Source organism: Eumetopias jubatus, unplaced genomic scaffold, assembly GCF_037043125.1.
Source record: "Eumetopias jubatus isolate StellerSeaLion01/CBP00866 unplaced genomic scaffold, mEumJub1_p1.0 scaffold_11, whole genome shotgun sequence".
Taxonomy (NCBI): domain Eukaryota; kingdom Metazoa; phylum Chordata; class Mammalia; order Carnivora; family Otariidae; genus Eumetopias; species Eumetopias jubatus.
The window spans coordinates 74,196,485-74,218,358 of record NW_028274817.1 but is presented as its reverse complement, the minus strand read 5'-3'; the positions used below and the strand labels follow the sequence as shown (position 1 = coordinate 74,218,358).

The following is a 21,874-nucleotide window of genomic DNA, read 5'->3' as shown; positions in this document are numbered from 1 at the left end:
TCAACAAAAATTAATATTATTTTCTCCTTTTTCTTACCTCCAATTTCTAATTTACAAATTTCAAATTTCCTTGGGAATGATGTGAGACTCAAATGTGATAGTATACTTGAATGACCTCTGTAAGTTGCCAAGCAAATATAAGCAGTATCATCCATTATCACTATGCCTCAAAGTAAATTTTTCCACATTTGGAGATAATATTTAGAATTCAAATTTTCCTGGTATTCCCAAGTCTGAAGCTTCACCTCCATGTATAGAAGATGTTCCATTATTTTAGGAGCTTCCTACTTTACATGTAACTTACTCCCTTTTTTTTCTTACTCCCTCTTTTTAAAATGTGATGCTTCCACCAGCCCAGTGTGATAGACATCCCTATTCTCCTCATTTACAAAACAACGTTTAAAGTTCAAATCTAGGAAGTGACTGGCCAAAGGTCCTACAGAGATTGATAAGAATTAGAATGGAACACAAGTATTCTGACTTCAAATTCTGTGATCTTGCTACAATGTAAGCCTTTTGCAGAAGCAGGAATGAGGATCTGGTAAAATGAGTCAGTTGTGGTTAGCAGGTGAAGGTACTTGAATTCCCATATAGGCTCCCTTTCTCCCAGCCGGGTTCTTGAGGAGTGAGAGAAAGTGGTCTGATGAAAGGTGGGAGGGAAAAACATTAGAAGGAGAAAGGTGGGTCATCTAGCTACAGGACCTGTTGGGTGGAATGGAGCCAGCCATGATGTTCTTCCTCCAGGTGGCATGCAAGCACTCTACAAGGTCAAGTCTTGCTCCATGACCCCTCCTATGAACCAACTCACAGGCAAAGTTCGGCAGTACTTCATTGAGGCGCATGAGATTCAATGGGACTATGGCCCGATGGGGCATGATGGGAGTACTGGGAAGAATTTGAGGGAACCAGGCAGGTAAGAGGCAATGAGTTTCCTCCCCCAGCTTCTGGGCCCAGCCCAACTCCTATTACTCCCTTTCAGAAATCTCTCACTTCACTTGAGGGTTACAATCATTGTCTGGCTGGAATTACATGATAATGGTTAGCCAAATTCTTGTGGTCCCCTGGAGAACGTGCTCTTGGGAAGCTATAAAACTTTTTGTAGGGTTATGTCACATCCTTAACAAAGGGTTCAAGCAGAGTTTGAGATTGCTTCTGTTATGATCCCAGGCTGCATTAAGAAAATAAGACCCCCCAAAAAACCAGAACAGTTGAAATGGCACTTATCCAACTCTTCTTTATTTTTCTTTTGTTTACCTCATTGTCCCTTCCTCTCTTTTCTATAATCTGAAGGAGGCACTTGGAGAAATATAGGAAGAGCAGGAGCAACCTACCTTGTAGCCATTCCATTTTCATCCTTTTGGAGGGATTTCTCCAAATTCTCCTACCTCATCCACTACTCAGATGTAGACAAAATAGGGCAGAAGGTTATTTCCCTATTCAGATGCTAGGCCTTAAGTTATATTGACTCACTGGGCTATCAGTGATTCCAGGTCTTTTACAGAAGAGGTACTTAGTAAATGATTAGGAGAGTTTTGGGAGGAATATTTTAGGGCACCATTATATTTATTCTCCCAGTAAGAAATAATGGAATGATGGGCGCCTGGGTGACTCAGTTGGTTAAGCGACTGCCTTCGGCTCAGGTCATGATCCTGGAGTCCCAGGATCGAGTCCCACATCGGGCTCCCTGCTCAGCAGGGAGTCTGCTTCTCCCTCTGAACCTCTTCCCTCTTATGCTCTCTATCTCTCATTCTCTCTCTCTCAAATAAATAAATAAAATCTAAAAAAAAATGGAATGAATCTGCAGAAACCATAAGAAAATAGGAACTTGGGTCTCAGCATAGCTTCCAGAATCTCCCAACTGTGCTTGTTAAATTAGTGGAATTTCATTTTGGAATGAAGAATATTTTTTAAAAGATTTTATTTCCTGTAGTCCATAGTCTCTCATGGTTCATCTCCCCCTCTGATCCCCCCCTTCATTTTTCCTTTCCTTCTCCTAATGTCCTCCATGAGGGGGGTGGGGGGGGTGGGTTAGCCTGGTGATGGGTATTAAGGAGGGCACTTATTGCATGGAGCACTGGGTGTTATATGCAAACAATGAATCATGGAACACTCCATCAAAAACTAACAATGTACTTACTGTATGGTGACTAACATAACATAATAAAAAATAAAAAAATAAAAAATAAATAAAACAATTAAAAAATTTTTAAAGATTTTATTTATTTATTTGAGAGGGAGAGAGAAAGAGAGCATAAGCAGGAGGAGGGACAGAGGGAGAGGGAGAAGCAGACTCCCTGCTGAGTACAGAGCCTGACATGGGACTCAATCCCAGGACCCTGAGATCATGACCTGAGCTGAAGTCAGTTGCTTAATTGACTGAACCACCCAGGTGCCCCAAAATGAAGAATATTTTTTATTAAGGTGAGAAAGGATTTTGAGTATCTGAGGATGATTAGGACAGATGTAAGGCTATTTAACTTCAGAGGGCAGAACTGGTCCCATTGTCTGAAACTTACAAGAGAAGATTTTAGCCTACTATAAAAAAGAATTCCAACCATTAAAACTACCCAACAGTAAGAGGGATTGCTATCTCTGAAAATAAGTCCCTTGACTTTTGAAAGACTCAAGTGGGCAGAAGCCGTATATTACTTATTAGTGGTGTCATCAAAGGGGATACATTTATTGGGTGGAACTTAACCTGGATGATCTCTGAGGTTCTTCCTAAACACAAGTATCCATAACTTGATGAGACCAAGGGTGAGATGGGGATCTATTTGATACATAAGTCAGGTGACATTTACCTTTTTTATATGCCAGTAGCTCAGATAAATTCTTCCAGAAGAGTTCCAGTCGGATTGGGGGCACTTACTGGAAAGTCCGGTATGAAGCTTTCCAAGATGAGACGTTCCAGGAAAAGGTGCAGCTGGAGGAAAATAAGCATCTTGGAATTCTAGGTGAGAAATACTGTACTTATGAAATTCATTGACTGGAACTTGAGAACTGGAGCCTGGGGGGTACCTCAGAGGTACACTCAAAACAAGCATCTCTCAAACTGAGTTCCAAGGGATAAATGTTTGGTGAAAAAATAAAACGCTATGAGTCTGAATGTGTTTGCCAAACACTAGGTTAAATGTGGTCAAATAGTATTCTTTGTTACAGGGCTTCTCAGAGCCTTTTATTTATTTTTGTTCATCAAAAATATCCAAGATGGGAATAGAGTATGTAAAATTTATCATACTTAATTACTGAACCTTTTATTAGTAAACATCTTTTGGTAGCACTGTTATACAGATCACACTTTTAGAAGTGTTTCTCTAAGTGTATTTCTGAAGAGTTATTTAATGCAGTAAGAGTGTCCAGGTTCTTGGCAATATGAGGCCAGGAACAGATTGACATTACAGGCAGACATGCTTGCTATGGTGAGGGATGCAGTACAAGGCTTAAAGCCTGGTCTTGGATAAGGTATCCAGCAGCACAGATTTGTGTAAAGCACAGTATTGAAATGACATAGCAAAGTTCAGTGTGGTTTAGCCACTTGGTAGAGCCAGGAAGTAAAATAGATTAGATGGAAGAAAATTTTGGTAATGAAAGTAATATAATTGACCATGTTCTGGGGATAAGTGTGTCACAGTTGATTCTAGGAGATCTGAACATGGACAATAGACCTTACATCTGCTAGACAGGAAGATATAAAGAGCAGAAAATCACTTTGGGAAAGACGGTGGACAGTATTAAAGCTATCATTAGCTGGTGTTCAGTATGAGTCTCAGTCTTTTTTATTCTTCAATATTTTAAAATATTGGGGTAAAATACACATAACATAAAATTTACCATCTTAACCATTTTAAGTGTACACTCCAGTGGTATTAAATGCATTCATAATGTTGTGTAACTATCATCACCATCCATCTTCATAACTCTTTCCATCTTACAAAACTGAAACTCTATACCCATTAAACAATAACTTCTCATTCTTCCCTCCCCCTCACCCCTGGCAACAACCATTCAACTTTCTATCTCCATGATCTTGACTACTCTAAGTACGTTATATAAGAGGAATCATACAGTATTTGTCTTTCTGTGACCAGCTGAGGTTTCATCCATATTGCTGTGTATACAGAATTTCTTTTTTTTCTCCTTGACATCTATCATTCCCATGCCCTTCTTTATTTTTTATTAAGCTTTTAAATTTTAATTCCAATATAGTTAACATACAGTGTTATATTAGTTTCAGGTGTACAATAGTGATTCAACAATTCCATACATCACCTGGTGCTCATCAAGACAAGTGCCCTCCTCAATCCCCATCACTTATTTACCCCAACCACCCATCCCCTCCACTCTGGTAACCATCAGCTTTTCCTCTATTGTTAAGAGTCTATTTCTTGTTTTTTTTTTTTTTTTCTCTCTCTCTTTCCTTTGTTCCTTTGTTTTTTTTCTTAAATTCCACATATGGGGGAAATCATATGGTATTTGTCTTTCTCTTATTGGCTTATTTCATTTTGCATTATACTCTCTAGCTCCATCCATGTTGATACAAATCACAAGGTTTCATTCTTTTTCATGGGTGAATAATATTCCACTGTATGTATATAATATTTTGCTTATCCACTCATCCACTAGTGGACACTTGGGTTGCTTCCACATTTTAGCTATGGGGATTAATGCTGCTATGAATATGAGTGTACAATATGTCTTTGACACATGCTTTGGTTACTTTTCAGTATATGCATAGAAATGGAAACTCTGGGTCATGTGGTAATCCTATTTTAATTTTTTAAGGAACCACCATACTGTTTTTCATGGTGCCTGTACCATTTTATATTTCCCAACAGTGCAGAAGGGTGACGATTTCTCCACATTCTTGCCAATTCTTGTTTTCTGTTTTGTTTTGTTTGATAGTGGCCATCCTAATAGGTGTGAAAAGGTATCTCATTGTATTTTTGATTTTCATTTATTTAATAATTACTGATGTTGGACATTCTTCCATGTACCAATTGGTCATTTGTGTATTCTTTGGAGAAATGTCTATTTAAGTCATTTGCCCATCTTTAATTGAGTTGTATAATTTTTTAAAAGATTTTATTTATTTATTTGACAGGGAGAGACAGTGAGAGAGGGAACACAAGCAGGGGGAGTGGGAGAGGGAGAAGCAGGCTTCCCGTGGAGCAGGGAGCCTGACACGGGGCTCGATCCCAGGACCCTGGGATCAGGACCTGAGCCGAAGGCAGACGCTTAATGACTGAGCCATCCAGGCGCCCCTGAGCTGTATAATTTTTGTTGTTAAGTTTTAGGAGTTCTCTATATATTCAGGATATTAATCCCTTATCAGACTTATGAATTGCAAATATTTTCTCCCATTCTGTGGGTGGCCTTTTAACTTTATGGTGTATTTTGATGCACAATTAGAAAGTAATGAAGTCCATTATGTCTATATTTTTCTCTTATTACCTGTGTGTCTGGTGTCATATCCAAGAAATCACTGCCAAAGAAAATGTTGGGAAAATTATGCCATATGTGTTCTTATCAGAGTTGTATAGCTTTAGGTCTTAAATTTAGGTCTTTAATCTATTTTTAAAATGTTTTATTTAAATTCAGTTTAATTAACATATATACCATATTATTAGTTTCAGAGGTAGAATTTAGTGATTCATCAATTGCATACAACATCAAGTGTTCATTACTTCAAGTGCCCGCCCTAATGCCCATCACCCAATCATCCCAATCCCCCACCCACCTCCCCTCCAGCAAACCTCAGTTTCTTTCCTCAAGTTGAGTCTCTTATGGTTTGCCTCCCTCTCTGTTCTTGTCTTACTTTAAGTTCTTCCCTTTCCACTATGTTCATCTGTTTTGTTTCTTAAATTGCACATATGATGGAAATCATATGGTATTTGTCTTTCTCTAACTGAATTATGTCGCTTAGCATAATGCTATGGAAGCATTCCCTCTAGTCCCACCCACATCGTTGCAAATGGCAAGATTTCATTCTTTCTGATAGCTGAGTAATATTTCATTACACATATACTGCTTCTTCTTTCTCCACTCGTCTGTTGATGAACACCTGGGCTCTTTACATATTTTGGCTATTGTGGACATTGTTGCTGTAAACATTAGGGTTCATGCACTCCTTCAAATCACTATGTCTGTATCTTTTGGATAAGTACCTAGTAGTGCAATTGCTGGGTTGCAGGGTAGCTCTATTTTTAACTTCTTGAGGAACCTCCATACTGTTTTCCAGAGTGGCTATATCAGCTTGCATTCCCACCAACAGTGTAAGAGGGTTCCCCTTTCTCCACATCCTCACCAACATTTATTGTTTCCTGTTTTGTTAATTTTTGCCATTCTAACTGGTGTAATGTGGTATCTCATTGTGGATTTGATTTGTATTTCCCTGATGACAAGTGATGAGCATTTTTTCATGTGTCTGTTGGCCATTTGTACATATTTTTTGAAGAAGTGTCTGTTCATGTCTTCTGCCCATTTTGTGACTGGATTTTTTATTTTTTGGGGTTGAGTTTGAGAAGCTCTTTATATATCTTGGATACCAGCCTTTTACCTGTTATGTCATTTGCAAATATCTTCTCCCATTCTGTAAGTTGCCTTTTAGTTTTGTTGACTGTTTCCTTTGCCATGAGGAAGATTTTATCTTGATGAAGTCTAATTCATCTTTGCTTTTGTTTCTCTTGTCTTTGGAAACCTGTTTTGAAAGAAGTTGCTGTGATTGAAGTCAAAGAGGGTGCTGCCTGTGTTCTCCTCTAGAATTTTGATGGATTCCTAGCTTACATTTTGATCTTTCATCCATTTTGAGTTTATTTTTGTGTATGGCATAAGAAAGTGGTCCAGTTTCGTTCTTCTGCATATGGCTGTCCAATTTTCCCAACATTTGTTGAGGAGACTGTCTTTTTCCCATTGCATATTCTTTCCTACTTTGTCAAATATTAGTTGACCATAGAGTTGAGGGTCCTTTTCTGGGTTCTCCATTCTGTTCCATTGATCTATGTGTCTGTTTTTGTGCCATTACCATGCCTTTGCTGCATCCCAATGGTTCTGAACTATTGCGTTTTCATTTTCATTTGCTTCCATGTACTTTTTAATTTTTTTTTTAATTTCCTTGTTGACCCATCCATTCTTTAGTAGGATGCTCTTTAACCTCCATGTATTTGGGTTCCTTCCAAATTTCTTCTTGTGGCTAACTTCAAGTTTTAAAGCATTGTGGTCTGAAAGTATGCACAGTATAATCTCAATCTTTTTGTACTGGTTGAGACCTGATTTCTGACCCAGTATATGATGTTTTCTGGAGAATTTTCTGTGTGCACTCAAGAAGAATGTGTATTCTGCTGCTTTAGGATGAAATGCTCTGAATATATTTGTTAAGTCCATCTTGTCCAGTGTGTCAATCAAAGCCCTTGTTTCCTTGTTGATTTTCTGCTTAGATGATCTATCCATTGATGTAAGTGGGTATTCAAGTCCCCTACTATTATTGTATTATAATCAATGAGCTCCTTTATGTTTCTTATTGTTTTATGTATTTGGGTGTTCCCAATTTGGGGGTATCAATATTTATAATTGTTAGATCTTCTTGTTGAGTAGACCCTTTTATTATGATATAGTGTCTTCCTTCATCTCTTATTACAGTCTTTGGTTTAAAATCTAGTTTGTCTGATACAGGGATTGCTACTCCAGATTTCTTTTGATGTCTATTAGCATGATAAGTGTTTCTCTACCCCCTCACTTTCAATCTGGAGATGTCTTTGGGTCTAAAATGAGTCTCTTGTAGCCAGTATATTGATGGTTCTTCTTTTTTTAAATCCAGTCTGATACCCTATGTCTTTTTTTAAAGATTATTTATTTGAGAGAGAGTAAGAGAGAGAGAAAGAGAGAAAAAATGTGCATGAGCAGGGGTAGGGGCAGAGGGAGAGGGAGAAGCAGACTCCCCACTGAGCAGGGAGTCCGACATGGCGCTCAATCCCAGGACCCTGAGATCATGACCTGAGCTGAAGGCAGACGCTTAACCAATTGAGCCACCCAGGTGCCCCACCCTGTGTCTTTTGATTGGAGCATTCAGTCCATTTATATTCAGAGTAATTATTGAAAAATATGAATGTAGTGCTCTTGTATTACCTATAAAGTTGCTGTTTCTGTAGATTGTCTCTGTTCCTTTCTGGTCTTTGTTACTTTTTGCTCTCTCTTTGCTCAAAATATCCCATTTAATATTTCTTCCAGGGCTGGTTTAGTGTTCACAGATTTCTTTAGTTCCCAACCCCCTGGAAACTCTTTATCTCTCCTTCTATTCTGAATGACAGCCTTTCTGGATAAAGTGTTATTGGCTGCATTTTTTTCCCATTTAATATGTTGAATATATCATGCTGGTCTTTCTGGCCTGGCAGGTCTCTCTGGACTCGTTTGCTGCCAGTCTTATGTGTCTACCCTTGTAGATTAAGGATCTCTTGTCCTGAGCTGCTTTCCGGATTTTCTCTTTATCTCTGATGTTTGCAAGCTTCACTATTATATATCGAGGTGTTAACTTATTTTTATTGATTTTGAGGGGGGTTCTCTGTGTCTCCTGGGCTTGAATGCCTATTTCCTTCTACAGATTAGGGAAGTTCTCAGCTATAATTTGTCCAAGTAAACCTTCTCCCCCCTCTCTCTGTTTATCTTCTGGGACCCCTATTAACTGGGTATTATTTCACTTTATGGAATCACTGAGTTCTTGCAGTCTTCCTTTGTGATCCAGCAGTTGTCTTTTTCTCTTCTTTTCAGCATTTTCAAATTTTCCATCATTTTATCTTCTATATCACTGTCTATCTCTTCTGCCTTGTTCTTCCTTTCTGTTAGGGCCTCCTTTGTGACTGCATCTCAGTAATAGCATTTTTAATTTTATAGCATTTTAATCAGCCTGATTAGATTTAATTCTTTTATTTCTGCAATAAAGAATTCTCAAGTGTCTTCTATGCTTTTTTTTAAGCCCAGCTAGTGCATTTTTAATCATTTATTTTTAATAGATTTAATTTATTTATTTGAGAGAGAGAGAGCATGAGCAGAGTGGGAAGGGACAGAGGGAGAGGGAGAAGCAGACTCTCTGCTGAGCAGTTAGCCTGACATGGGGCCCAATCCCAGGACCCTGAGATCATGACCTGAGCCAAAGGCAGATGCTTAACCAACTGAACCACTGAGGCACCCCTATAATCATTGTTTTAAATTCTAGTTCAAACATATTACTTATATCTGTATTGATTAAGTCCCTTTAGTGAGTACTACCTCTTGTTCTTCCTTTTGGGGTGAATTTCTTCATCTCATCATTATGTCCAGAAAAGAATAGAAGAGAGAGAGAAAAGACAGCAGTAGCAACAACAACTGAGATTTAAAAAAAAAAGGAGAAAATAAAAACAAAACAAAGTAAGATAAGATAAAATAAAACAAGAAACAAAATAGAACAAAACAAAAAACTAGATCTTCGGTGTATTTTGATCTGCTTGATAAAAGAAACTAGATCCCAAAATAGGAAAGAAAGAAAAACATATATATACAAAAATAAAATAAAATAAAATACAATGAACAAAAACCAAAACTCATATATAGAAAAAAAGAATTGAAAAAATAAGACAACAGTTCAAAAAATAAAACTGAAAGACTAAAGAATTTTTTCTTTATTATATTGTTAATCACCATACATTGCATCATCAATTTTTTTAAAGATTTTATTTATTTATTTGAGAGAGAGAGAATGAGAGATAGAGAGCACGAGAGGGAAGAGGGTCAGAGGGAGAAGCAGACTCCCCACCGAGCAGGGAGCCTGATGCGGGACTTGATCCCGGGACTTCAGGATCATGACCTGAGCTGAAAGCAGTCGCTTAACCAACTGAGTCACCCAGGCTCCCTGCATCATCAGTTTTTGATGCAGTGTTCCATGATTCATTGCCTATGCATAACACCCAGTGCTCCATTCAGTACATGCCCTCCTTAACACCCATCACCAGGTCAACACATCCCCCCATCCCACTCCCCTCTAGAACCCTCAGTTTGTTTCTCAAAGTCCATAGTCTCTCATGGTTCGTCTCCCCCACCAATTTTCCTCCTTCATTTTTCTCTTCCTACTATCTTCTTTTTTTTTTAACATATAGTGTATTATTTGTTTCAGAGGTACAGGTCTGTGATTGATCAGTCTTACACCATTCACAGCACTCACCATAGCACATACCCTCCCCAATGTCTATCACCCAGCCACCCCATCCCTCCCACCCCCCACCATTCCAGCAACCCTCAGTTTGTTTCCTGAGATTAAGACTAAAGAATTAAAAAAAAATGAATGTTTTATACTGTTTTATACTGTTTTCCCCAAGAGCTGAAGTTCTTAGTTCTCTATGATCTGTAAACTTGGTTCTAGCCAGTTGTTTCTGCTGGTCTTCTGGGGGGAAGTGCCTGTTGAGCTGATTCTCAGGTGCCCTTGTAGTTGTGGAAGTGTGCTTCCTTTGCCAGGGCGCTGGGCTCAGTGTAAGAGGCACTGGATTCCTCTATGTTGTGCTGTTTTGCTCCCTGAAGGCTTTCAGTACAGATGGGCAGGATGAAAATGCTGGCACCCCACTCTTTAGCCCCAGAGCTGAAGGTCTGTGCCCCTCCAATCTTCAGTGAGCACTCACAAAGATGCAATCATCTTGTCTCCCTGGTTTCCATCTGAACTCTGTGTTCACCCAGCCTCTGTCTGAGTGTTTTCATCTGAGGCATGCAACTAAGATTTAAGTATCCAAATTTTGTGGACTCTTGCTGTGCAGATCCACGCTGTTCCTCCCAGGGGAGGGAGGGCGTCTCGCCTCACTTCTGCCTTTTCCTGGGCCCCTGCCAGGAGAGGAGTTGTGGCCCCATGCGGCAGTTCACAGTTTATGGCAACACCGAGCAAAAAGCCGGTGCCAAGACTTGCTGTTTTCAGCCAGCTTCCCCACTCTGATGCCTGGGAATTCTGCTGCATTCAAGCACCCCCATTCTTCTTGTGACCCTGGGGATCCAGAGACCACGCTGTCCCACCTAGGATTCCACCCCACTTTGCCACTTGAGCACCTTTAATCCAGAGATGTCCCCCATTATAGTAGACTTTTAAAGTTCCAATTTTGTACTCTGCTGCTTATAATTCTTTGGTTTAGCCTCTTTAAGCTGGCTCCCTCCCTGCTGCCATCTCCTTCAATATATTGCCCCAGATTCACATCCCCACACTTCCTACCTTCCCAAAAGTGGTTGCTGTTCTATTAGTAGAATTGCAGCATTTCTTTTCTCAGATCTCTGATTGATTTTGCAGGTGTTCAGAATGATTTGATAACTATCTAGCTGAATTCCAGGGACCAGACAAACTTAAGGTCCCCTACTCCTCTGCCATGTTAACTCCTCCTCTCTCCAGCTCTTTAATGTATTTTGAGTTAATTTTTATATATGGTATTAAATAGGAGCCTTGATTCATTATTTTGCATGTGGGAATCCAGTTTTCACAGCACCGTTTAAAAGACTGTCCCCATTGAAAAACATAGTCTCTTCAACAAATGGTGTTAGCAAAACTGGTCAGCTGCATGCAAAAGAATGCAACCAGACCACTTTCTTACACCATACACAAAAATAAACTCAAACTGGATTAAAGACTTAAATGTGAGACCTAAAATCATAAAAATCCTAGAGGAGAGCACAGGAAGTAACCTCTTTGACATTGCCAGTAGCAACTTCTTTCTAGCTATGGCTCCTCAGGCAAGAAAGATAAAAACAAAATAAACTATTGGGACTATATCAAAATAAAAAGCTTCTGCACAGTGAAGCAAACAGTCAACAAAACTAAAAGGCAACCTACAGAATGGGAGAAGATATTTGCAAATAACTTATCTAATAAAGAGTTAGTATCCAAACTATATAAAGAACTTACACAAATCAACACTCAAAAAACAAATAATTCAAAAAAAAATGGGTAGAAGAAATGAGCAGACATTTCTCCAAGGAGATCCAGATGACCAACAGACACATGGAAAGATGCTCAATATCACTCATCATTAGGCAAATGAAATTAAAACTACAATGAGGTAACACCTCACACCTGTCAGAATGGCTGAAATCAACAACACAAGAAGCAACAAGTGTTGGTGAGGATTTGGAAAGAAGGGACCCCTTTCACACTGTTGGTGCGAATGCAAAGTGGTGCAGCCACTGTGAAAGACAGTTTTGATATTCCTCAAAAAGTTATAAATAGAACTACCCAACAATCCAGTAATCCCACTACTGAGTATCTACCAAAAAAATACAACACTAATTCAAAAGGATACACATACCCGTAAGTTTATAGCAGCAAAATATATAGAAGTGCTCAAGTGTCCATCAGTTGAAGAGGTGGGGTAAATATATACAATGGAATACTATTCAGCCAGAAAAAAGAATGAAATCTTGCCATTTACAGCTACATGGTTAGAACTGGAGTGAATAATGCTAAATGAAAAATGTCAGTCAAAGAAAGACAAATACCATATGGTTTCACTCATATGTGGAATTTAAGAAATAAATGAGCAAAGGAAAAGTAAAAGATAGAGAGAGAGAGGCAAACCACAAGACAGACTCTTAACTATAGAAAACAAACTGACAGTTACCAGACAGGGGGTTGGTGGGGGATGAGTGAAATAAGTGATGGGGATTAAGGAGAGCACTCCTTGTGATGAGCTTCAGATGTTGTATGGAAGTGTTGAATCACTATATTGTACACCTGAAACTAATATAACACTGTATGTTAACTACACTGTAATAAAGTAAAAATAATAGTAAAGAAAAAAATCTCTTTGCTAGTTACAATAAGATTCAGATTTTCTTAAAAAAAGATTCAGATTTTCTATTTCTTTATGCTTTAGTCTTGGTATGTTTTCTGTTCTAGGACTCTGTCCATTTCATCTAGTTTATCCAATTTGTTGGTGTACAATTTTTCATAATACTACCTTATATATATTTTTTATTTCTGATTTTAGTAATTTCAGTCTTCTCTCTTTTTTCTTAGTCCATCTCACTGAAAGTTCATCAATTTTGTTGATCTTTTCAGAGAACCAACTTTTGGTTTCATTGATTTTCTTTATTGTTTTTCTATTCTATGTTTTATTTATCTCTGCTCTAGTCTTTATTATTTCCTTCCTTCTTCTATTTTTGGATTTAGTTTGTATTTCTTTTCTTAATTCCTTAAGTCCTAAAGTTAGGTTGTTAATTTGAGATCTTTTTTAATGTTAATTTGAAATAAAAATATATAAATTTTTCCCTTAGCCCATTTTCCATGGCATCTCATGTTTTGCTATGCTTTGTTTTCATTTTCATTTGCTTCTTGGATCACAGGTGTTGCATTAGGTGTAGAAATCTAGTAGAAAACAAGCCAGAAACACTGAACTAGGGTTTGAGCCAGCATAAATGCTCAGGGTATTGTCTTGGTATTTCTGGTTAATATCAAAGGTGACCGAAGCTAGGTCAGAGGTGGTGGGTCGTGGAACAAAGAAAACTCCAGGAATCATGGCTCAGCTACCTAGTTCAGGACCTGTACATAGATATGATAATTTTATTGCTCAGAAATGGTTTAGGATTGAGGCAAGATCAGATATTGAGATGAACCCTACCAGGAAATGGAGCTATGGGAAGAGGGACAATAAACGTAGGGGAAATGGGATTGAACCTGATGGGGAGGTGGGAGAAAGCCCTGGCTTTAAGTCCTGATTCTGTTCCTAATCAGTTATTTGAATTTGGGAAGATCAATTCCACCTCTCTGAGCTGTAGTTTCCTTATCTATAAAATGAAAATATCCCCTGTCCTGCATATGATGTTTGAAGACCAAATGAGATAATGGATTTTAAAATGCTTTTTATAACTGTAAGTTGTAATAAACTTGGAAGGGATTATTCTTATTATTGCAAATAGAGGATTTTAAAAATCTTTTTCACTTGCTCTTTCTTTCCCTCCTTCTTATTTTATTTCCATCCCCCCTGGTCATCTCTGTTTTTATTCCCATTGTCTCTCCTTCCCATCTTCCAGGGCCAGTGATCCGGGCTGAGGTGGGTGACACCATCCAGGTGGTCTTTTACAACCGTGCTTCCCAGCCATTCAGTATACAGCCTCATGGAGTCTTCTATGAGAAAGACTACGAGGGAACTGTGTACAATGATGGTGAGCAAGCAGGGTTTCCAACTAATATGAGCTGCAGGTAATAGCAGATAGCTCTAGAGGAAAAATAAATAGGAGAGGGAATGAGGGAGGAGACAGAATTGATTGTCCTTGCATGGATGTTCTTAAATGAATCCATGATATTATAGTGAAGCAGAACTGAGTTCAATAAGAGACATGTTCTTTTAAATATATTTAAATATATTCTGATTGACATTTTATTTTATTTTTTAAAATCTTTTAAAAGATTTTATTTATTTGAGAGAGGGGAGAGAGAGAGAGCATGAGCGGGGAGTGGCAGAGGGACAAGCAGACTCCCCACTGAGCACAGAGCTTTATGTGGGACTCAATCCGAGGACCCTGAGATCATGACCTGAGCCAAAGTCAGATGCTTCACCGACTGAGCCACCCAAGCACCCCTGATTGACATTTTAATGATATTTGTTCTTTCAATCCATGAGCATGGAATGTCTTTCTATTTCTTTGTGTCATCTTCAATTTTTTTCATTTGTGTTTTATAGTTTTCAGAGTACAGTTCTTTCACCTCTTGGGTTAGGTTTATTTCTAAGTTCTTATTATTTTTGGTGCAATTGTAAATGGGATTATTTTCTTAATTTCTGTTTCTACTGCTTCATTATTAGTATATAGAAATGCACCAGATTTCTACACATTGATTTCTATGACTTTACTGAATTCATTTATCAGTTCTAGTAGCTTTTTGGTGTAGTCTTTAGAGTTTTCTTTATATAGTATCATGTCATCTGCAAATAGTGAAAGTTTTACTTCTTCCTTACAAATTCACATGCCTTTTATTTCTTTTTGTAGTCTAATTGTTGTGGCTAGGACTTTCAGTACTATGTTGAATAAAAGTACTGAGAGTGGACATGCTTGTCTTCTTTCTGACCTTAGGTGTAAAGCTTTCAGTTTTTCCCCAGAGTATGATGTTCACTATGGGTTTTTTCATATAGGGCCTTTAGGGTTAGTATCCCAAATATGTAAAGAATTTATACAACTCAACACCCCAAAAATAAATAATCCAATTAAAAAATGGGCAGAAGACAGACATTTCTCCAAATAAGACATCTGGATGGCCAACAGACACATGAAAAGATGCTCAACATCACTTTTCATCAGGGAGTACAAATCAAACTACAATGAGATATCACCTCATATCTGTCAGAATGGCTAAAATTAACAACAGAAGAAATAAGTGGTGGCAAGGATGTGGAGAAAGTGGAACCCTCTATCCCTCTGGTGGGAATGCAAACTGGTGCAGGCATTATGGAAAACAGTATGGAGGTTCCTCAAAAAGTTAGAAGTAGAACTACCCCTATGATCTAGTAATTGCATTACTGGGTATGTACCCCCCAAATACAAAAACACTATATAGAGTATCATGCCATCTGCAAATAGTGAAGGTTTTTCTTCTTCATTGCTGATTTGGATGTTTTTGCTGTCTGATTGCTGTGGTTAGGATTTCCAGTACTATGCTAAGTAACTGGTAAGAGTGAACATCCCTGTCTTGTTCCTGACCATAGACAAAAAGACCAAATTGATGGTTGCCAGAGGGAAAGTGGGTGGCAGGATGGGGGAAATAAGCAATGGGGACTAAGGGGTGCAATTGTTGTGATGAGCCCTGGGTATGGTATGTAAGTGTTGAATCTTCAAATTGTACAACTAAAACTAATATTATATTGTATGTTAACTAACTGGAATTTAAATACAAACTTTTATTATTATTATAATAAAAACAATAAAAATTTAAAAATAAGTAAGTAAATAAATAAAGGCTTCTAAAAATTCTAAAAGCACTAATTCAAAGGGATACATACACCCCTATGTTTATAGCAACATTATTTACAATAGCCAAATTATGGAAGAAGCCCAAGTGCCTATTGATAGATGAATGGATAAAGAAGTGGTGTGTGTGTGTGTGTGTGTGTGTGTGTGTGTGTGTGTGTGTGTGTGTTTGTGATGGGATATCATTCAGCCATGAAAAATAATGAAATCTTGTGATTTGCTACCAACGTGGATGGAGCTAGAGAGTGTAATGCTAAGTGAAATAAGTCAAAGAAAGACAAATACCACATGATTTCACTCATATGTGTAATTTAGGAAATGAAGCAAAGGGAAAAAAGAGAGAGAGAGAAACTATGAAATGGATTAACTATTGAGAACAGAATGATGGGTACCAGAGAGGAGGAGGGTGGAGGGATGGGTGAAATAGGTGACGGAAGTTAAGGAGTCCACTTGTCATGATGAGCACTAGGTGTTATATGAAACTGTCAAATTACTATCTTGGACACCTGAATTTAATATGACACTGTATGTTAACTATACTGGAATTAAAACAAAATTAAAAAAATAAAAATATCTGATTATAAAAGTAACATATATTTTATGGAATTTTGAAAAAAAATGGAAAATTATAAAATAAATACCATTCATAGATAAGTCACCATTACTTTTTTGATATACCTTCTAATATTTTCCTGTGCTTATAAAATCATATCTATTGACATTTTTGTGATCATGTGGTTTTTGCAGGTTTGTATCATACTGTTTTTACTTACCATTATATCAATTTTCTCATGCCATTGTAAAGTTATAAACTTGCTACCTATTATAAAATACTCTATTACATGGATTTGTCATAATTTATTTATCTTATCTTCTATTGTTTGAACATTTAGTTTTCATTATTTTTAAATGTTGTAAATCATGTTGCAATGAATAAATGCTTATATTTTATTTGGATTACCATCTCAGGAGACAATCCTAGAAGTTGGATTATTGGGTATTAATTTCCTGTTTTCTCTGAGAATATTAATGCATGCTAATCCCAAGTCAAAAATATAAAAAAAAAAAATACCAAAAGCATTAAGGGCAATGTCACAGACAAATCTAGAACAAAAGAACATTCTACAAGGTCTAGTCTCTTCAAAAAGTCAATGCTATAGGGAAAAAAATAGGGATAACACAAAAAGCAAACCTTGTCTGATCCAGGTTATTAAAAAATAAATAGACTTAAAAGAGACATTTTTGGGCCTCTGAGTGGCTAAGTCTGCTTGTCCCTCTGTCTCCCCCTCTGCCCCTCCTCTCTCTCGCTCTCAAAATTAGTATGTAAAATCTTCTTTAAAAAGAGACATTCTGGAGATGATTGGAAAATTTCTGATATAAACTACATGTTAGATGATATTAGGATATTTTCTCAGATGTAGTAATATTATTGTGGCAATATAGAACAAAGTTACTGATGTATTTAGAAGTAAGACGCCATCATGCTTCCAAATGATTTAGCAAAAGCAAACAATCAAAAATTCATGTGTGTGTGTATGTGTGTGTAGATATACATAGACATAGATGTAGATAAATTAAAGATGGAAAAATGTTAACAAACAACTCCAGTTGGTAGGATGATTATTGTACTATCTATCCTTTAAAGTTTACTGTACGTTTGAAAATTTTAAAAGTTGGGAATAATAAATGAATAAGAAAGGATGTTAAAACCATCTTAAATTATACCACTTGTCATAAGTTCTTACTACAAATATCCTTGTGTATGCTTCTTTTCACCCTTTAATGAATATTTCCTCAGAATATATTTTTAACATGTGGAATTGCTGTGTCTGAGGGTATACACATTAAAAATTTTGATACCTACATCCAAGTTGCTATCTGGAAAAATTTGCAGTCCCATAAACTCCGACTTGCATCAACAGTAACAGCACAGGGCAGCCATTTTCATCTTTGTCAAATGTCGATCTTGTAGGCAAACAACACAATAACCAAAATCACCATTGTTTCGATTTGTATTAGGTTGGACATTCTTTTCAGTATTTATTGTATATCTTACTTTTTTGTGGGCCTGAACCTTCTTCAGGCTTTTGATACATTTTGTCAACGTTTTTTCCTAAAGGTCTATTCTCATTTACACTTACCGTTGCTATAGTTGGGCAAGAGGTGTAGGTGCCATTTAAGCCACTTCTCAACAGCATGGATTATTATAATATATAAAATCTTGCTAAACTGACAGGCAAAAAAGTTATGTAGCTATTTTTTTTCAGAGAGAGCTCTTGTACATTTATTTCATCTCAAATTCACCACAGTTTGTACTTTTGTGTTTTCATTTTTTAATTTATTTTTTATTATGTTCAGTATGTAGCCATTTTCATTTGTACTTCTTTGATTACAAATAGGTTTAAAATGTTATTTTATTTTTTAAGTTTTTATTTAAGTTGCAGTTGGTTAACATACTGTGTAATACTAGTTTCAGGTGTGCAGTATAGTGATTCAACAATTCCATACAATACCGGGTGCTCATCATGACAGGTGCACTCCTTAATACTCATCACTTATTTCACCCATCCCATCCCCCACTTCCTCTTGTAACTATCAGTTTGTTCTCTACAGTTAAGAGTTTATTTCTTGGTTTGCCTCTCTCTCTTTCTTCCCCCTTTGCTCATTTATTTTGTTTCTTAAATTATTTTGTTTCTTAAATTACACATATGAGTGAAATCATGTGGTATATGTCTTTCTCTGGATGACAGATTTCACTTAACATAATACTCTCTAACTCCACATCATTGCAAATGGCAAGATTTCATTCTTTTTATGGCTGAGTAATATTCCATTGTGTGTATATATATATATATGCACCCCATCTTCCTTATCCATTCATCAGTCGATGGACACAGGCAATTTCCATAATTTGGCTATTATAAATAATACTGCTATAAACATCAGTGTAGATATATCCCTTTGATTCAGTATTCATGAATAGACAATTTTCCAAAGAACCCATCCAGATGGCCAGTAGACACATGAAGAGATGCTCAACATCACTGATTGTCAGGGAAACACAAATGAAAGCTATAATGAGATATTACCTTACGCCTGTCAGAATGGCTAAAAATCAACAACACAAGAAACAACAGGTGTTAGCGACGATGTGGAGAAAGGGGAACCTTGCACTATTGATGAGAATGCAAAATGGCGCAGCCACTCTGGAAAACAGTATGGAGGTTCCTCAAAAAGTGAAAAATAGAACGACCCTATGGCCCAGCAATTGCACTACTAGGCTTAAAATTTTTAAATAAAATTTCTATGCATCATTTGACCATAACTTGTGTCCATTTAAGGAATTACAGCCTTAGTGCTTGTGTTTTTTGTATATATACACATAGATACGTATTTGCATCCACTCATATATATATATATACATACAGAAAGAAGAATGTGTTCGTTAATCAGAACCATTCAAAGATGAAACAAACTATGAAGGTACGTAGTGAATTGCCTGTCTGGAGATTTTTAAACAATGGTAAGGATACAAGAACAGATGAATATATGTTTTCAAGTGAGGAGTATTCCAAATAAGTTTTAAAGACCCTTTTAATCCTTAGGTCCTTTGAGCTTAGAAAACTGAAACCTGGGAAGTTTAAATTTCCCCAGTTTATATAACAACTATTGTCAGAACCAGAAACTAACTATAGTCTCTTCACTCCTATCTAGGATCCTTTTTAATATTCTATATTGCATATTGCTGTTGCTCCAAAATGCCTTGTAGTTTATAATATTTACCCCACTGTTTGGAGCTGATGATTTTCACTCTAGCTAATGTGATAATGAGTCCTATTTTTTTCCCCCTGCAGGCTCATCCTACCCTGGCTTGGTGGCCAAGCCCTTTGAGAAAGTAACATACCGTTGGACAGTCCCCTCCCATGCTGGCCCTACTGCTCAGGATCCTGCCTGTCTCACCTGGATGTACTTCTCTGCTGCAGATCCCATAAGAGATACAAATTCTGGTCTGGTGGGCCCTCTGTTGGTGTGCAAGACTGGTGCCTTGGGTGCAGATGGCAAACAGGTATTACCAAGGTTTTTGGCTGGAAAGCCTGCTGGGAGGAAGATAATGCTGTATTGCTAAATAGGAGTTGAAAGTGGAACTGGGTTCTAGAGATGTGGAAATAGAAAAAAAATAAGCTATTTAATCAGAAATTAATAGTTGGTGACCTCATGCTATTTTGCATGCTATTCTTTCACTCACACATATCTCTTAGTCTCTATTCCTTTCTATTTTGTATCCTCTCATCATCTTTTCATTTTTTTAAACCTCAGTGTTCCCTAACCCCTGATCCCAATTCTTAAATCTCTTTTAGTATTTGCTTGTGTTCTCTCATGTCCCGCTCACCATTCTAGCTGTATATTACTTAACCTCTCTTTGCCTCAGTTTCTTCATCTGTAGTAAGGGGTTAACAATGAAATAATATATCTTGGGTTTCTGTGAGGATTAATTAAAATAATCCATATGAAGTGCTTATCACAGTGTCTGGATTACATAGTAAACACTCAGTAAATGTTAGAAGTAATAATAATAATAGTGATAATAATAAATGATAATTAAAATAACAGTACATTAATAGCAATTTTATATCCTTTTATTTTCTAATCCCCTCTGACTAGAGTCCTTTCCTGATATGCTAACCACCTTTCCCCACTCTTTTACCCCACTCCAAGCTCTCTTTTATCAGTCTGTACTTGTCCATAATCCCCATCTTGTGCTACTTCCCTGTCCCCTTTCATACATTTGTCCCCTCCGGTCTTGTCACCTTGTTCTAACCTGTTTCACCCACCTTCAATTTGAAATTATCTGAAGAAAAACTGCCTAGCAGCAACTATAGCTCTAGGCAGGAAGTACGGGCTTGTCTCTGTGTCTGGGGAAAAAAAAATGGGAAAGAATCAGGGCTCATTGGATCTGGAGCTGCACAACATACAACTGCTGAAACCATTGTCATTCTTTCCTATGTTCTCTTCCATGGGCCTATAGAAAGGGGTGGATAAGGAGTTTTTTCTCCTTTTTACTGTGTTGGATGAAAACAAGAGCTGGTACAGCAATACCAATCAAGCAGCTGCTATGTTGGATTCCCGACTGCTCTCAGAGGACGTCAAGGGTTTCCAAGACTCCAATCGGATGCATGGTATGGGGAGTGCTTTTGCCCTGAGCTACAATTGAGAGGTTACAAGTAAAAATCTAACCTAAACTTAATCATGTCCCATCCTTGAAAGCTGATTGGTCAGCTCTATCCCAAGACATGAGCTAGACTGAAGAATTAAACCTAAGGCAACAGATCTTATATTTAACACTTGGTTGTGCTCTGTCCTGTGTTAAACAGTATGGGGAACACTGGAAAAATGTGTTGTGAAATGAGGATTGCAAACAAGGAATCCACTAGAGAGTGAGGAGAGAAAGCTGGAATGATGCCTTTCCAGTCTTATCTTATTCTCCTTTATTGACCACTACGCATGCTCCTCAACTCCATACTCCAGCCAAATGGCACTATTTTTTCTCTATATAGACATACCTTGTACTTTTCTGACTTCATGCCTTTTACAGTGCTTTGCTCTCCAGTTGAAATGCCTCTCTTTACATTTTTGCCCTTAGCCTGTGGAAATTATTTCCATTCTCTAAGGTCCTACTCGAAAGCTACTTCATCCATGTAACCATTTTTTTATCACCAAATCCCAGGATGATGACATCCTTTTCTGAACCACTATTGCATTTTTATCAGAATATTTTAATAGCATGTTCTATATAGTTATTTGTTACACGGTTTTTCACCTGCTAGAGTAGTCTCCTTAAATGTGAGTATTGTTTGTTGCTTATCTTTGTATTATCTATGCTTTCTAATACATAGTAAATGTTTATTGAACAAGTGAACTACCAAAT

At 37.3% G+C, this 21,874-nt stretch overlaps 1 protein-coding gene across 6 annotated transcripts in view; it reads left to right on the top strand.

Annotated features, from left to right (window-relative positions):
* HEPH (hephaestin) overlaps positions 1-21,874 on the top strand; it is a 70,684-nt gene that overhangs the window by 7,737 nt on the left and 41,073 nt on the right. For 3 of the 6 annotated variants that reach the window (XM_088028998.1, XM_028126586.2, XM_028126587.2), the window contains 5 exons: positions 745-913; positions 2,818-2,954; positions 14,020-14,151; positions 19,803-20,014; positions 20,975-21,125. In XM_088028998.1, coding sequence (XP_087885124.1) covers positions 745-913; positions 2,818-2,954; positions 14,020-14,151; positions 19,803-20,014; positions 20,975-21,125 — 801 coding nt within the window. The remainder of the gene's footprint in view (positions 1-744; positions 914-2,817; positions 2,955-14,019; positions 14,152-19,802; positions 20,015-20,974; positions 21,126-21,874) is intronic. The other 3 variants (XM_028126589.2, XM_028126588.2, XM_028126585.2) reach the window with 2 other exon arrangements.